The 18,344-nt window shown below is 38.5% G+C and overlaps 1 protein-coding gene across 1 annotated transcript in view; it reads right to left on the bottom strand.

Moving 5' to 3' along the window:
• Nucleotides 1-18,344, bottom strand: part of PYGL (glycogen phosphorylase L) — a 36,419-nt gene that overhangs the window by 812 nt on the left and 17,263 nt on the right. Inside the window, exons 9-18 of the mRNA XM_053697638.1 lie at nt 16,232-16,324; nt 15,579-15,725; nt 15,191-15,354; nt 14,441-14,555; nt 10,082-10,183; nt 9,851-9,998; nt 8,121-8,179; nt 7,160-7,301; nt 6,385-6,592; nt 259-393 (exon numbers count right to left, since the gene is read on the bottom strand). Of these exons, the coding sequence (XP_053553613.1) occupies nt 259-393; nt 6,385-6,592; nt 7,160-7,301; nt 8,121-8,179; nt 9,851-9,998; nt 10,082-10,183; nt 14,441-14,555; nt 15,191-15,354; nt 15,579-15,725; nt 16,232-16,324 (1,313 nt within the window). The remainder of the gene's footprint in view (nt 1-258; nt 394-6,384; nt 6,593-7,159; nt 7,302-8,120; nt 8,180-9,850; nt 9,999-10,081; nt 10,184-14,440; nt 14,556-15,190; nt 15,355-15,578; nt 15,726-16,231; nt 16,325-18,344) is intronic.

Here is an 18,344-nt window from a genome sequence, read left to right as displayed (position 1 = left end):
GGGGAAAAAAAAAAATAAAAAAATAAATAAAATGATAAATTACTTTGACAGCAGTAGCAGAAGAAAGAACCCAAAATGATTGAAGACCTAAATTTCAAATGTTACAAATGGAAAAATGCAGGGGTGCCCACTGGCTGTTACCCTCTTTGTATGGCACATATCGCCTAATAGTTAGACAAGTAAAATTCTGGAATCAGTTTGCTGGTAATAAGTTAATTATATTTTTTAACCCAAAAACATAGCATGCAAAACACTCACCTATCGTGGTAGAAAAGCATGTCCACTACATCTTTAAATAGATCTGGCTTTGCTGGTGAAAAATAGCCTCCTTTTATCTGATCCATAGCCTTCTTTAGTTCTGGGAGTTTTTCATAGTAAGTTAGAGCATTGTACCTGATAAGTGAAATGTGATTATAAATTGGGGGAAAAAAAAAAAATATGAAAAAATTAAACAAATTTATGCTTACCTGATAAATTTATTTCTTTGACACGATGAGTCCAAGGATCATCTAATTACTATTGGGAAACATCACTCCTGCCCAGCAGGAGGCGGCAAAGAGCACCACAGCAAAGCTGCTAAATATCACCTCCCTTTCCGTCCCACCCCAGTCATTCGACCGAAGTAAAGGAGAGAAAGGAAGCAACAAGGTGCAGAGGTGTCTGAAGTTTATACTAACACCCTGTCTAAAGAACAGGATGGGCCGTGGACTCACCGTGTCAAGAAAGAAATACATTTTTCAGGTAAGCATACATTTTGTTTTCTTTCTAATGACACGATAAGTCCACGGATCATCTAATTACTATTGGGACTCAATACCCAAGCTAGAGTACACAGATAAAGGAGGGACAAGACAGGGAACCTAAACGGAAGGCACCACTGCTTGAAGAACCCAAAACCCAAAAGCGGCCCCAGCTGAGGCAAAAGTGTCAAATTTATAGTTTTTTTATAAAGTGGAGAGGACCAAGTTGCAGCCTTGCAAATCTGTTTCACAGAAGCTTCATTTTTGAATGCCCATGAGGAAGAACCAGCCCTCGTGGAATGAGCCATAACTCTCTCTGTAGGCTGCTGTCCAGCAGTTTCATAGGCAAAACGTATGATACTCTTCAGCCACAAAGAAAAAAAAAAAAAAGCCATATCTTCTGTCCCTTACATTTTCCAGAGAAAACCACAAACAAAGCAGAAGACTGACGAAAATCTTTAGTCACCTGTAAATAGAATTTTAGTGCACGTACCAGGTCCAGGTTGTGTAAAAGCCGTTCCTTCTGAGAAGGATAAGGACACAAGGAAGGAACAACAATCTCCTGATTAATGTTCCGGTCAGAAATTACTTTAGGAAGAAACCCTAATTTAGTACATAAAACAACCTTATCCAAATGAACATAAGGTAAGGAGACTCATACCGTAATGCCGAGAGCTCCGACACTGAGCAGAAGAAAAAGCAACCAGAAACAAAACTTTACAAGATAACTTAATATCTAAGGAATGCATAGGCTCAAACGGAGCCCCTTGAAGAACCTTAAGAACTAAATTAAGACTCCAGGGAATAGTAACTGGTTTGAACACAGGCCTGATCCTGACCAAGTCCTGACAAAAGGATTGCACGTCTGGTACGTCCGCCAGATGTTTATGCAACAAAATAGACAGAAAGATATTTGACCCCTTAGGGAACTTGCTGATAATCTTGTCCCCAAACCCTCTTGGAGAAAAGGCAGAATTCTAGGAATCCTAACTACTCCAAGAGTAGCCTTTGAATTCACACCAAGATAGATATTTCCGCCATATTTTGTGGTAAATCTTTAGTCACAGGTTTGCGAGCCTGAATCATGGTCTCAATAACAGACTCCAAAAAACCTTGCTTGGATAAGATTAAGCATTCGATATCCGAGCAGTCAGCTTCAGAGAAGCCAGTTTGGATGAAGGAAGGGCCCTTGAAGTAGAAGGTCCTTCCTCAACAAAGTCTCCAGAGATGACATGTCCACCAGATCTGCATACCAAATCCTGCGTGGCTATGCCGGTGCAATGAGGATCACCGGCACCCTCTCCTGCCGGATTCGAGCAATGACCCAGGGAGTCTCAGTACCGCCTGAGGGTCCCTTGACCTCTGTCTGCCTGCTCAGGAAGTCAATCTCCCAGTTGTCCACCCCTGGGATGTGGATCGCCGACAGACATCAATCGTGGGTCTCCGCCCACCGAATTATCTTGGCTACCTCTGTCATGGCTAAGGAACTCCACGTTCCTCCGTGATAGTTGATTTAAGCCACTGAAGTTATGTTGCCCAACTGGAACCTGATGAACCGGGCAGAGGCTAAATGGGGCCAGAAGAGCATTGAAGATTGCTCTCAGCTCCAAAATGTTTATGGCCAGAAAAGACTCAGAGTCCAAGTTCCCTGAGGCTTTAGAGAACCCCCAGACGACTGGCGTCTATTGTCACAATCACCCAAGAGGGTCTGCGACAGCAGGTTCCCTAGGAGAGATGATCCTGAGACAACAGCCAAAGAAGAGAATACCTAGTCTCCTGCTCCAGCTGTATTCGCAGAGACAGGTCCGCATAATCTCCGTTACACTGACTGAGCATGTTTAACTGCAGAGGTCTGAGGTGGAAACGGGCGAACGGGATGATGTCCATTGCCGCTACCATCAGCCCGATTACCTCCATGCACTGAGCCACTGATGGCAGAGGAGAGGACTGAAGAGCTAGGCAAGAATCGAAAATCCTTGATTTCCTGACACCTGTCAGATTCCTTTATCAATGACAATTTTTCTATTATGGTTCCCAAGGAAGTGACCCTTTTATTTGGAACTAAGGAGCTCTTTTCCAAATTTACCTTCCATCCGTGAGATCGCAGGAAAGATAACATTTCCGTGTGGGATCTTGCTTGTTGAAAGGATGGCGCCTGGACCAGGATGTCGTCCAGATAAGGCGCCACTGCAATGCCCTGTAATCAGAGCACCGTCAGAGATCCCAGAACCTTTGAGAAAATTCTGGGAGCTGTGGCAAGGCCGAAAGGAAGAGCCACGAACTGAAGTGTTTGTCTAGAAATGCAAACCTTAGAAACTTGTTATGATCCCTGTGGATGGGAACATGCAGGTACGCGTCCTTTAAATCCACCGTTGTCATAAATTGACCCTCCTGGACCAAAGGAAGAATGGAACGAATAGTTTCCATCTTAAAGGACGGTACTCCGAGGAATTTGTTTAGACTCTTGAGATCTAAAATTGGTCTGAAGGTTCCCTCCTTTTTGGGAACCACAAACAGATTGTTATAACCCCAGACCCCGTTCCTGCATCGGAACTGGAACTATCACTCCCAGGTCGGAGACGTCCCGTACACAGTGTAAGAACGCCTCTTTTTGTCTGGTCTAAAGATAATCTTGAAAGCAGAAACCTGCCCCTGGGAGGAAAATTCTTGAATTCTAGTTTGGAATCCTTAACATCTCGAACCCAAGCATGAGTGAAGGAAAGTCTGCCCCCCTACAAGATCCGGTCCTAGACCGGGGGGCAGCCCCTTCATGCAGATTTCGATTCCATAGTAGGCTTTTTGGATTGTTTTCCCTTGTTCCAAGACTGAATGGGTCTCCAGGAAGGCTTGGAAGAGGAAATATTTACCTTGAAATTTCTAAAGGAACGAAAATTACTCTGATGTCTCTTTTGCTTGTTTCTCTTATCCCGAGGGAGAAAATGACCCTTTCCTCCCATAATATCAGAGATTATTTCCGTCAAACCCGGTCCAAACAAGGTCTTTCCCTTGTATGGAATCGCTAAAAGTTTAGACTTAAATGACACATCTGCAGACCAAGGTTTTAACCATAAAGCTCTGCAGGCTAGTACAGCAAAACCTGAAATCTTTGCTCCCACTTTGATAACCTGTAGGGAAGCATCTGTAATAAAGGAATTTGCCAACTTAAAGGCTTTTATCCTATCCTGGATCTCATCAAGGGGAGTGTCTGTCCTAAAAGCATCAGACAACATATTAAACCAATAAGCCGCCGCAATAGTGGACAGTAGCAATGCACACTGCAGGTTGCCATTATAAACCCTGGTGTACATACATCTTCTTGAGTAACCCCTCTAATTTTTTGTCCCTAGGATCCTTAAAAGGCACAACTATCCTCTATGGGGATGGTAGTTCTCTTGGCCCTAGTGGAAATTTCCCCTTCCACCTTGGGTACTGTTTGCCAAGACTCCTTGATAGAGTCCGCTATGAGAAACATCTTTTTAAATATAGGGGATGGAGAAAAATGGATGGAGAAAAAGGGATACCCGGCCCGGTCTCTCTCATTCCTTAAAAATGATCCCAGTGGCTCGATCTGGTACAGGAAAAACCTCCATCAAGTAAGGTACATCAAAATATTTGTTTAGCTTACTGGATTTCTTAGGATTAACTACGACCATGGTGTCATCCAATGTAGCTAAAACCTCCTTGAGTAACAGACGGAGGTGTTCTTATCTTAAACCTGAAAGATACAACTTCAGTATTAGGAGGAATTACACTGTCAGAATCTGAGATTTCACCCTCAGATGCTACCAAAGCATCCTCCTCCTCTGGCTTCTGTGAGGGGGCATTCGAAATAGTAACAACTGCGTCAGTAACCTCGCTTACCGAAAGTTTATTTTTCCTCTTGCACTTTTCCCTAAAAAAACATGGGAAAAGCAGACAACGCATCAGAGGACATGAGGAAGGCGATGTCTTGCAGCCTAACTCCAGGAGGTGTTAAAGAGGAAGCGCAGGGCACTGCACGTGCGGGCGGTAAAACATGAACATTATCATTAGACTCCTGAACAGCATCCGCCTTAGAAAATGTTGGCTCAGAAAAAAAAAAAAAAAGTCTCTGTAATTTAAAGTTCTCTCAATACATGAGGAACAGAAAGGGATTGGTGGTTCCACATTGGCATCAAAACATAATGAACAATTGACATTTTTCAGGGCCTCTGTCCATTCTGAATCACAATGGATCAAAATATCAAATAAAAACAAATTTAATAAAAAAAAAAAAACTTTACTGTCTCTTTAAATTTTAAAACTTAACGTTTTTTACTTTTGCAGCAAGGTAACAGATAATACAAAAAGTCTTCAGATGACCTCTACACCTCAGCTTAGCTCTGCTGAGGTGCCTACCTGCCCTGCTGCACCAGAGGAATTCCCTTTTATTAGTAGAGCAATCCGGATTCGTCTCACAGTAAAAACAGTCCAGAATAGGCTGAGTAAATGTTTCCCTGCGTCTGAACACCAGCTACTGCACAGTTCCGATCCGGAAGCACAGGGTAAAAAAGGCGCGCAACAGTAATTGCCGCCTCAGCTAGCCCCGCCCATCGCAGCATCTTAAACAATCTCCCAGTCGGGAAAAAATGTCTTACAGCAAACTGCCGGGAGAAGAGAACACCGCACAAAGTATGAGCCCCTTAACTAATCTCCCGATCGGTAAAGGTCTCTTATAAGCAAACCGCCGGGAGAAGTGAAAACACCACAACATATGAGCCCTGAACTCCTCAGCCCCAGTTAGGAGTAGCCCCTAGTGCCCGCTATAAATAAAACTGCCTTATGGAATATGTTCCCCCAAACCTATAGAGGAAACCGTGTCCCAATAAATAAAGTGCCCAAATTTTCTGCAGAAAAAATAAAGCAGCACTTACCTCAAAGTTCTGCCAGGCAGCAAGACAGCTCACTAGTTTTGAGAGGTCCTCTCCCTCCCATGGACCTGTGTAAATATAAAAAAAAAAAAAAAAAAAAGAAGGACTGAGTAATCTTACTCTGGCTTTCAGTAGTAGGGCAGCATAAACTACATGGGAGGCGCAGTGAGAATCATGTCCCACAAGTTCCCATTGTTCTAAAGCCACCACTGCTCTACTGAAGACTGATATGGACTACAGCTACATTCTAGAACAAAGCAGCACAATCTTGCACCACTTAGAAAAAGATTTTTCAAGCAAGATTATTTATATATATATTATTTTTTTTTTACCCCTAACTTTACCACTTCCTTGCTCTAACATAGGCAAAGAGAATGACTTGGGTGGGAGGGGAGCGATATTTAGCAGCTTTGCTGCAGAATATCGCTCTTTGCCGCCTCCTGCTGGGCAGGAGTGATACATCCCAATAGTAATTAGATGAACCGTGGACTCGTGTCATTTTAATTTACAGTATAATATTTTTCAGTTTTGAAGGTTCAAATTCTCTGTCTGCAAAAGATGGCAGCAACAGATTGAGCATCTTTTAAATGCTTAATTTTTGAACACTGAATTTCACTACCTACAGGTCATTTCTAAAGATCTGCTGGACAGAAGTTAATTTTGCTACTACACCAATATTTAATCCTGTCTTTAAAGGGTGACTTACCCAGTTCTGATCCTAATGCAAAAGTCACATGACAGGTAGATGTTCTTACCCGGCCTTCTCCAGTTCTGCAACATCCTCTATTCGCATGCCAAAGATAAACAAGTTCTCTTCCCCTGCCTCTTCTGCCATTTCCACATTGGCTCCATCCATTGTGCCTATGGTCAGTGCTCCATTCAGCATGAATTTCATGTTCCCTGTGCCAGACGCTTCAGTGCCTGCTGTGGAAATCTGTTCTGACAAGTCTGTTGCTGGAATCACTATTAAGAGGGCAAAATCCAGTTACAAACAATGTATGAAGAACGTTCAAAGCCTAGATACCAATTATAAATTGAGTTAATGAATTTTGTTTTGTACTTTATCAACCCCCCCCCCCCACACACAAAAAACCCCACACAAGCACAAAACACAGTTTGACCTTATTGACCCTTTACCCATGTTCTCTTTCTTACACAACCTTTTAATTTGTATGCCTTGAGTATGTTAGTTATAAATTAGATACACACCATTCAGTCACATCCACCTTGCTATACAAATCCTTTTCAAGAGGGTGATGCATGGATTAAATGTGAAAAAAACACAACCCAAAAAACATCTCTCCTGAAGAGGGGGGGAAAAAAAAAAACCAAAAAAAAAAAAAAAAAAAAAAAATCCCCACCATTTAACATTGACTAGTAAACACTGATATTTTTAACCCCCCAAATAGATGTATAAAAACGTACATATAATTTGTTAGCTTTGATGCAAATTTTACATGGTAAGAAATGATAGTACAGTGAATAGTCAGCAAATGAACAGTTAGGTAAGACTGGACTAGGAATACAGACCTTTCTCAGCCAATGAGACTCTGTAGTTCTCCAAGTAAACAACTTTCAGCTTTGAACCCACAGAAAAGTCATTATTCACAATATCTGCAACAGCCGTGATGAGTTTAATGATCAGCTTCGCCATGTAGTATCCTGGAGCAGCCTTGGATATTATAAGAAAAAAAAAACATAGTTTTCCCACAACTTTTTTTTTCTAGATTACTATTTTACAAAAACCCATACAATAGGAATAGTTAGTCAATGTGCTGTCGTAAGGAGCTTTGTCATCTAAGGTGAAGAGGTTTAGGAACGACAGGTTGTCAAATCGTAGATTTTGAAGGATAGAGATGAATATTGTTATATGCAAAACCAGTCCAAATTTAGTAGCTGTGGCTCTCTGGATTCATTAAGAGGTAGGATAGTTATAGTGGGCTTTAAGAATCAGGATGGGGAAACTAGGCTCTTTAGTAGAAGTAAGTGATACAAAGAGACTGAGAAAACAAGACATCTAGAAGGTTTATATTATAAAAAGGACAGTCTACAAGAATTTTTAAAATTTTAAAAAGATGGATAATCCCTTTATTACCCATTCCCCAGTTTTGTATAACCAACACTGTTATAGCAATACACTACCTCTGCAGACTGCCCCCTTATCAGTTCTTTTGACAGACATGTTTTACCCAATCAGTGCCAACTCTTAAATAACTCCATGAGAGTGAGCACAATATTAGCTATACGATACATGAACTGTCAAAATGCACTGAGATAAGAGGCAGTTCAACGGCTTAGAAATTAGGATACGAGCCTACCTAGGTTTAGCTTTCTGCAAATACCAAGAAAGCAAATTTTATAAAAAGTGAATTGGAAAGTGTTTAAAATGAAATGCCCTAGCTGAATCATGAAAGTTTGATTTTGACTAGACTGTCCCTTTAAACTTCCAAAGAAGAAAAAAAAAAAAAAAAAACATTTAAACAAAACTTACTTTTCCTCCAATTATCACAGTCCGGGGAACGAAATCCATTTTGGGATTAGCTTTGAGACCTGTTTTGGAAGTTATAAAAAAAACCCCAACAATTTAAAGTTTGTTTTAATACCACTAGAATATTAAAACAAGTAAGGCTCTATAAATATGTACACTTCAAATTTATATTAAAAGCATTAGTGTACACAAGTGCATTTAAAAAAGGGACACTGAACTCACATTTTTTCTTTCATGATTCAGATAGAGCATGCAATTTTAAGCAACTTTTTAATTTACTCCTATTATCAATTTTTCTACGCTCTCTTGCTATCTTTATTTTAAAAGCAGGAATGTAAATCTTAGCAGCAAGCCCATTTTAGGTTCAGCACCATGGATAGCACTTGCCAATTGAAGGCTTACATTTACCAACCAATAAGCAAGCATAATCCAGGTTCTCAACCAAAAATGGGCCGGCTCCTACGCATCACATTCCTGCTTTTTAAATAAAGATAGCAAGAGAACGAATAATTTTTTTTTATAATAGGAGTAAATTATAAAGTTGCATGCTCTATCTGAATCATGAAAGAAAGAAAAATTTGGTTTAGTGACCCTTTAAAAGTATTACACAAAAAATACTATCCAAAACTTAAAGCAGCAAAAATGCTTAGAGTGACAGTTTAAGGCATACACACATGCTTTGTATGTCCCATGCTCCCACACAGCTAGGTGGCCTGTATAATATGAGTTGTTACGTAAGTGATGCAAGTATATTGCAAATTGAATGCGCATACATGCATTTCAGCTTTGACTAGAAGCAAACATTATGTCCCTTCAATTATAATGCATTTAATAATAAAATAAGTAATGCATGTAATACTGAGTGTTGTCCTTAACCAACCAGTGAACTTATGATATTCAGGTAGAAAACTGGATCACAATGGAAGTTTAGCCAATGTGCCAGCATTTTAGTCTCTAATTTTAAGGTTATTGAAAGTGGAGTAGTAATGCCACTGAACCCAAAATTTCTCTTTCGTTATTCAGATAGAGCATGCAATTTTTTAAAAATTTTTTTTTTTATTAAAGAGAGTTCAGGCATACAACATATATACAGTTACATATATATACTTCAAAATTACATAGAGTCATACGTAATGGGTTTACAACGGATATTGAGTTGTCAACCAATGGAATACATTTGATTAAAACCTATGGTTATCACGCTTAATCATCAGATCTCTTCTCACTGCTTGTTACCCAAACTCTTATTTAATTTTGTTTCGTTTTAAGGGTTAGTTTAGTTCGAAAAAGTTAAAACATTAAATCCCTAACCCACCCAGCTATTAGAGCATGCAATTTTAAGCAACTTTCTAATTTACTCCCATTATAAAAATGTTTTCGTTCTCTTGCCATCTTTATTTGAAAAAGGCATCTAAGCTTTGTTTGGTTCAGAACTCTGGACAGCACTTTATTGGTGGATGAATTTATCCAACAAACAACCCAGGTTGTTCACCAAAAATGGGCCAGTATCTAAAGTTAAAATCTTGCATTTCAAATAAAGATACCAAGAGAATGAAGAAAATGTAATAGGAGTAAATGATAAGCTTGCTTAAAATGTCATGCTCTGAATCACAAAAGAAAATTTTGGTTCAGTGTCCCTTTAAGCAGACCTTAAAAACCATTTTGAAATTATGTGCAAAACCAAAAAGCAGTCATCTGCACTTATTTCACAATAACGTGCCAAGGTAACTTACGGTTGTACATGGTGATTATATGAAGGCAGTTCAGCAGCTGACGCTTATATTCATGGATTCTTTTCACATGCACATCAAACATGGATGACGGATTGATCTTCACTTTGTATTCGTTCTCCAGGTACTGGGCAAATTTCAGCTTGTTTTCCTAGTGTTGGGATAGAGGATGTAACTATACAGTTTGTGAGCATTAAATTGTTCTATGGCACCCCATGCAGAAGCCCAGCTTACCTCCTTCACTTTGGAAACATCACGAATAAAAGCAATGTCATTTACAAATTTGTTCAAATTTTTCAACTGACTCAGGTCCTTGACATAACCTTCTCCAATTTTCTGTAACATAGTAGCTCAGTGTCAAGTCACAAGAAATGCAAAAATAGGGGTCATACAAGATTTACATTTGCCTGGATTTTCTTTTATTTAAATAAATATTCATTTTAGAAATAAAAAACATGTTTCTTATTCTCTGGAATGGACACGTTGTAGGGCTAGAGGTTCTTTGAGTGTTTAGGTGGAAGTTTTAAAAACAAACCACAGGAATTGTGACTTCAGACCATATGTATTTAGACTGTTTAGGTTTGTTACAAGCCAATTCACTGGTGGATACCTTATATGGGAGTTAATTGGCCTTTAAACATGGCTTAATGAAGAGTTACTTCTTGACTATATATGGATCAGCAAGAAAGAAATTAAAGGTAGACTAAATGATCTTGTAAGCTGCAGTTTTGTACCCCCAAGAATGCAGGTTTACCATACTGTCCATCCAAATCTCACCTGAGGATATTTAAGGTTTGACACTGTTGCTGTGAGACTCAGCAGGAGCATACTGTACTTTTAGAACACTAGACTAGGTTCTGCATTTTTATAACATGAGCACTCTAGTACTAGCCACTAAAGTAGCTATTAAGGAACTGTGTAGAAGAACATATATATTTTATCTCCTTACTTGCTATCTGTTGAGAAATATATAATTTTACTACAAAATGCCTGGGTTTTTCTTCTTTTAGACACTTGGAAAACTAAAAATAAATTCCTATGTTTTCACATCAGAGAGAAGTAGACAAGCCTTGATCCATTAGAAAAAGGTGAAAATGTGAAGAAATGTAGTAATGTATGGTGTGGTGTATAAATTCTACATATTAGTTTGGTTTGCAGTGTATAACCCCCTCCTGCCAAACCGGTCTTGATGCAATGCTCTGTGCCGGTAAATGTAATTTATTCAGAATTAGGAAGTATATGTGATCTACCAAACGCAGAAGTAACTTTCCCGCAAGGCAACAAAGGATGCATGTGCATAGTGAGCGATATCCCACTTAGAAAAGTGTATTTTTACCAACTCAGGAGAGGAGCAAAAAGCTTGAGGAAGGAGAGATGTTCCCTTTAAGTTTGGGCCAAATGACAAGTGAAGCTCTTCAAGCGTTGATTGCACTAGAAGTAAGCTTTTTGCATCATATTACAAGTTGAAAGCAAACAGTTTTCGCTCTTGCGTTGTAATAGTCTAGTCAAAATTAAACTCATGATTCGGATAGAACATGCAATTTTAAGCAACGTTCTAATGTATTCCTATTAATTTTACTTTGTATCTTTATTTGAAAAATAAAGAATGTAAGCATAAGAACCAGTCCATTTTTTGTTTCGTCACCTGGGTAGCACTTTGGTGTCTAAATGTAGCCACCAATCAGCTAGCACTAGCAAGGTGCTGAACCAAAAAAAATGGGCTGGCTCCTAAGCTTACATTCAAATAAAGATACCAAGAGAATGAAGAATAGGAGTAAATTAGAAAGTTGCTGAAAAATTGTCGGCTCTGAATCATGAGTTTAATTTTGACTAGACTATTCCTTAACCTGACAAGCGCAAAAAGCCGAAGTTAATATGTATGCGACATTCTATTACCCCATAGCGCCCCCCCCCCCCCCATTTTTTTCTGCATTGACTGCGAACACCCAACTCACGCAAACCCGATTGCATATTGTCATTTGTGCTAACCCCAACTTGAAAATATGAATATTTCACTTTCCAATGTTCTTTAAATAAAAGAATGTTCTATTCATAACTAGAAATTTCAACATATATCTGATTTTTGTTACAATATACATACGATTTATATCTATTTAAAAATACATAGAACATATTCCCCTTTGAGTGAAGGGTTTGGCAGAGAGGTGCAGCAGATAAAGAGCGACGTGTAAGGAAGATGAGCCTGGCATTCATTATGGATTATAAAGGTGCTAGGTAGACCAGAGAAGATTGAGTTATAAGAGAGAGAGAGAGAAAGAGAAGAAAGAAAGAAAGAAAGAAAGAAAGAAAGAAAGAAAGAAAGAAAGAAAGAAAGAAAGAAAGAAAGAAAGAAAGAAAGAAAGAAAGAAAGAAAGAAAGAAAGAAAGAAAGAAAGAAAGAAAGAAAGAGAGAGAGAGAGAGAGAGAAAGAAAAAGAGAGAAAAAGAGAGAAAAAGAGAGAGAAAGAGAGAGAAAGAAAGAAAGAGAGAAAAAGAGAAAGAGAAAGAAAGAGAAAGAAAAAAAGAAAGAGAGAGAGAGAGAAAGAAAAAAAGAAAGAAAGAAAGAAAGAAAGAGAAAAAGAAAGAAAGAAAGAGAAAGAGAGAGAAAGAGAGAGAGAAAAAGAGAGAGAGAAAAAGAGAAAGAGAAAGAGAGAGAAAGAGAAAGAGAGAGAAAGAAAGAGAAAGAGAGAGAAAGAAAGAGAAAGAGAGAGAAAGAAAGAGAAAGAGAGAGAAAGAGAAAAAGAAAAAAAGAAAGAGAAAGAAAGAAAGAGAAAGAAAGAGAAAGAAAGAGAAAGAAAGAAAGAAAGAAAGAAAGAAAGAAAGAAAGAAAGAGAATTCAAATATCCTAGTTGCGTCTTGTGTAAGGAAATGTCAAGGTTTTAAAAAAAAAAAAAAGTGGAAGCGGCAGGAATTGGCCAAAGACAATGTGAGGAGTGAAAGCTCTAAATCAAGTGTGACCAAGACATTGACCATGCTTGGTAGGGGTAATGAAGTTAGACAGTAATAGAAAATGGGGGGGAGGGGGGCAATAAGGAGCTCAATTTTGGAGAGATTTAACTTGAGGTACTGAGAGGACATTCAGGGTGACATGAGAAAGACATGCAATAGTAAGGAAGGATATAGGTCTGGTGCAGAGGTAGATTTGGGTATCATCAGCATACAAAGGATATTAGAATCCATGGTGAAAACCTAATGTGATTTGAGACGAGAAGGGGACTAAGGACAAAGCCTTGTGTTAACACAACAGAAAATAGTAATGGGGCAGAGGATGCACCAGAGAAGGCTACACTACAAAGGTACATTTAGACAGTTAGGAAGAGAACCATGAGATGCCAAAGTATTAAAGGGTTTGGAGCAAAAGAGGGTGGTCAACAGTATCTAAAGGCTGCAGACAGATAGCAGGATGAGCAGAGAGAAGTGGCCTTTAGATTTTGCTGTAAGCGTAACGATTGCCGTCTGGAGTGTTGGTGGCAAAATCCAGATTTCAGTGGGTCAAGGAGGGAGTTTAAATGTAAAGAAATGTGATTAGTGTGCATATACTAGCTTTTCAATATGTTTTGAGGCAAGGGGGAGTAGGGAAATCGAGGGGACAGGACAGTATAAGGGCAAACATGTCTTGCTTTGTAACGGGTGAAAGAGCTGAAAGTTATGGCTATGTGGGTTTTGGATGATTGTGGGCTATTGAGGGGGTTGGAGCAGATGTTTGAGAGCTGTTGCTGATCTAGTGACTTAATGCTTCTGTGAAGTTTGGTGTGAGGGGTAGAAGGAGGGAGAGTTGTAGGGTGGGATGTGATGTTACAGGTGAGGAGATGTTAGAAAGAGGAGAAGGGTAGTTTGAGATAGTACATCGATAGCTGAATATCAGATCAAGGGAGTGACCATCCTTGTGAGTGGGAGAGTTAGTCCCTTGTGACAGACCAAAAGAGGAAGTAAGTTGCAGAAGTTGTTTTGCAGAGGAGGCAGTGGGATTGTGTATATGTAAGATATATACACATATTTAGAGGTGTATATGCATATCTTTAGGTTAACGCCACTTGCCTGAGACCTCATACCTTTTGAGCCTTTGACAAAACACAACAAAAATACATTACAAAGTACAATTACTCTCATAACACTAATAAAAATATTGCACACTTTTTTTTTTTTTTTTAAACAGTTAACCAGAGCTCTGAAGCTGCAGTAATCATTTTAGTGTAAATCACGATTGAACTCAAACGATCGCTTACCCCCACGATAAACCCCTTAGTGCTCTGGTGCAAACAAAAAATACCCACATGCTGCAAAATAGTTTTTTTTTTATACCGATTCCTCTTGGACATGATCTCTGAATAAGCTTCCCTGCCTTGTTTATAATTTCTTTCCAACTCAAAAGCAATATTAAGTACATGAAAAAGCTGCCATTTTATCACCTAGGTTGTTTAATGCAATAACAGATCACCAGAGATCTTAACCATGATCATTACTACATAACAAAACTGCAGAGGGGATATTGATCCTTAGAATTAGTGGCTAACACTGCACATTTTACCAACAGATGGGCTTAGATTTATATGTAATCAAATATTTATTCAACGTCCCATTCAAAACCTGGTTACCTCTGCAATAAGCTCAGCAAGTCCAGGGTTGCACAGCAGAAGCCAACGTCTCGGAGTAATTCCATTTGTCTTGTTTTGGAACTTCTCTGGCTCTAGGTCACTGAAGTCTTTAAACCTTTAATATAAAAAATACAAAATCTATAATAGTTCTTCAGCCCATTAATTTGCCATTTTATCACTGAACATTTAAAACAAAAAATTTTTTTTACTACAAATTAAAATCTCAAAAATCTGTAAGGGGGAGGCGTTTAGTTTAAAGTGAATGTCAATTTTCAGCAATGAGTGCCCGGTTTTTAAAAATACTTTTAAAAACAGGGGCACTTTCATCGATGAAATTTTACATTGCACCGGATTTGTAGAAATACTTACCTTTTACTTCTGCAAAACCGGATCGATGATCCCGCCTTCTTCCTGCTGTATAACCACAGCAATGACAAAGCTGGCTTCCTCCAATTACAGCCAGGCATCACGATATGGACGCTCTGGGGTGCAAGCCATGATTGGAGGAAGCCGGTTTTGTCATTTCTGACGTCAGTACAGATGAACTGAGGCTGGGATCTGCGATCCGGCTTTGCAGAAGTAAAAGGTAAGTATTTCTACAAATCCAGTGCAATGTAAATTTTCATCAATGAAAGTGCCCCTGTTTAAAAACCGGGTACTTATTGCTGAAAATTGACACTCATTTCAAACTGCAGCTGTACAGCTAGCACTAAAATATATTCATTGGCCCACTATTGTTATAAAACTCACACTTTGTTTTTGACAATGTCTGAATGAATCTGGGCCACTCCATTAACAGCATGTGATCCAACGATGCACAGGTGAGCCATGTTTACTCTCTTTACTCCATCCTCTTCAATCAAGGACATGCGGCGCAACCGGTCAGAGTCCCCAGGATACAGAGCAGCAATGTGCTAACGAATTAAGCATAAAAAGGTCATAAGATTAGCAAAGTTCTTCACGATAAAAGTGCCTTGTTAAATAGATTTAGCAAACCAGAAGCCATAGAATGAAAGCAGACCACTCAGAGCTGTATTCTCAATCATTTATTTGTATAGCGCTGCAAACTTCTGTATCGTTTGTGTTAAGTAGTCGCAAAGCAATCACACCACACACCTATGCATTGATATTAACTTACATCTAGGTGCCGCTGGTTTATTTCATAGATAATTTGTAGATGTCTTGGCAACAAGTTCTCAAAAAGTTCCACAGGCCAGCGCTCTAAAGCTTCAGGTAGCACAGTGTGGTTTGTGTAGGCAAAGGTCTTCTTTGTGATTTCCCAGGCCTGAGAATGGGGGAGAGGGAAACAAAAATCCCTCCAGTTTACAATGTACTTTATTAACATCTACATCTCAAATTTATTCGTATACTGGACGTATGAAAAACTAACTTCCTGGCAAACTAAAGACCCTTAACCAGCACAACACTTCCATAGGTTTGTAAAAAAAATCTCCTGATTCAAACAGTTCTTTAAAAATAAAAAACAAAATGTATATATTTTCATTATTAAAAAAAATACACCAGATTTAATTGTACTTGTAATATGCTACACTATACAGTTTTTACTTTGTTTTAGAGAAGAAAAAAAAACAAAACAAAAAAAAACAAAAAAAACAGCAGTGTATAAAACAGGAGCGAATAGAAGTGTCGAGAAACCGGTTTATCACAAGTAACAAATGAGCAACCACAACTTGCGCTGGTGTATCAGCATGAAAGATGGCTAGATTTAAAATAAAAAAAAATAAATAAAAAAAAAATAAAAAAAAAATACACACACATTACAGGTTATACCTTGTCCCAAGGAAGCTTCTCAATATCCAAAAAAATTCTCATCAGCTCAGGAATTCCCATTGCAGGGTGTGTATCATTAAGCTGAATTGCTACCTGTACAATGGAGAACCAGAAAAAGTGATACATTAGTCAATCTTTCATCTGTTACTTATATTCATTTGCCAGAATGTGGTATAAGGGACCAGTTAACACTCCACCAGTTTAGCCACACTGTCCTGGTGCATGTGGTCTTGACAGAGGTGTCCTAAGTTAAAAACAAACTGAATATGTGGAATATTAGATTTTGGCAAATAAGTGATTTCTATTTTACACTAATTGTGCTACCGTGTGTCAAAATGTAAGTCTTCAATCATGTCACAATAAGTCTTCAGTAGTGCATTTAGTCTCTTCATTCTTTTCTGGGGAATTTAGTTTGTTGTTCTACCCCAAATATTACCTTTGGTTTTAAAGAGATTTGGGTCAAATTGTTCATTTCAGGTTTTAGTTTTTAATTTCAAGATAGGGAAGTTCTGTTAATGTTGTGCCCGAGGCAAAGCTATCACCATATCCCACTCTTAAAAGGGTTGATGCATAAAACTTTCAAAGCTGTAGATATGGGAGCAGTCTTCCTTTTAAAATAAGGGTCAGTTGAAAAGTAACACAAAAAAAAAAAAAAAATATATAATTTTTTCCCCCCAATTTACAGACATTATAAAATTGTGAGGTATGTTAAATTCATAGACACCTGCACAGGAGTTCACACCCATATATATGCATAATGGCTGTCACGTGCTATAGGGGGTAGGAAATAGGCACATGTTGAAATATATATTACTTTGGCACTGATTGTGCGGTATACCCTGTGATTTATGGAGCGTAAATTCTTGGTCAACGCTTAATTTAAAAAGTTGACCAAGCAGGCAAGAATTTACGCTCCATAAATCACAGGGTATACCGCACAATCAGTGCCAAAGTAATTATTTTTATATGCATGACAGAACTCTTTAACAGTCTCTTTAAGACAGCTGGAGATTAAATAAGATTACTTCAAACTAACCATTAAAGGGACATAATACCCAAATGTTGAAGCACTTAAGTGATGCAGCATGGATGTGAAAAGCTAGAACCTAGAAAAGGTCACCTGAACATCTGTTTAACAAAGGACTGAAGCAGCCAATCAAGACTTACAAGCGTGCATTTATATGGATTTCCCTCATAAGAAAGTTTACAACAAAATAAAGCAAAGTGCGACAGCACTGATTAAGCAGATTGCTTCACCCCGTAACATGCAGCTGTCAGCATGTGAAGGATAACTTCAGAGCACTTGCTATTGTGAGCTCAAGAAAGGTAAAAAAAATATCCTTTAGCTGCTCAGGTGATATTTTCTTGTCAGCTTTTTACAATTGAGCTGCATCGCTTTCAAGTGATTTAGCACCTAGTTTCTCAACCTGTGGTATGTGTACCCCTGGGGGGGCTTGGGGCATTGGCAAGGGGTACTCCAGAGATGGGCCTTTATTTTATTTTATGTAGCTATTGTAAACATGACATATCAAAGAAAGCTGCATTTCTACCCTCAAGCTCTCCCAAGAGTGAGGATTTCCACTGCTCAATCACTGACTTCCCTAATTGTTCATTAATCTCAGTTGTAATATTGCCAAATGTTAAAATTCCAGAAAACATAAAAACGAATATCTGATACCTATATATTTTACTTCATTAACATGTGATACAAGCTTGTGAAATCAAGAGATACACATTTATATATTTTTGCTCATGTAAAAGATCAATAATATATTTGTGCTACAGGTGGGGTACATAAAAAAAAAAAAAAAAAAAAGCGTACGCCAACAGGGGTACGTTGTACAAAAGGTAGAGAAACTTATTTAGCATATGGGTATTTTGTCTCTTTAAGACATCTGTTATTTTAAGCAGCAGCCACTGGAGGATAAAAGACATTCAGGTATACAGTTAGTGTGTGAGCTTTTAATGTAACATTTTGCTCATTTTTAGGTTAGCTACACATGTTTGTTTGTATAGAATAAAAAAAAAATTTGGTTTTCTGTTGCAGCAAACAGACATGTACAGCCAACAAAGTTTCATCCTTGACCCATTTTGCAAACACAACTCATTGTTC

Source organism: Bombina bombina, chromosome 1, assembly GCF_027579735.1.
Source record: "Bombina bombina isolate aBomBom1 chromosome 1, aBomBom1.pri, whole genome shotgun sequence".
In the NCBI taxonomy this organism is placed as follows: domain Eukaryota; kingdom Metazoa; phylum Chordata; class Amphibia; order Anura; family Bombinatoridae; genus Bombina; species Bombina bombina.
This window is presented reverse-complemented; position numbering and strand designations above follow the sequence as displayed.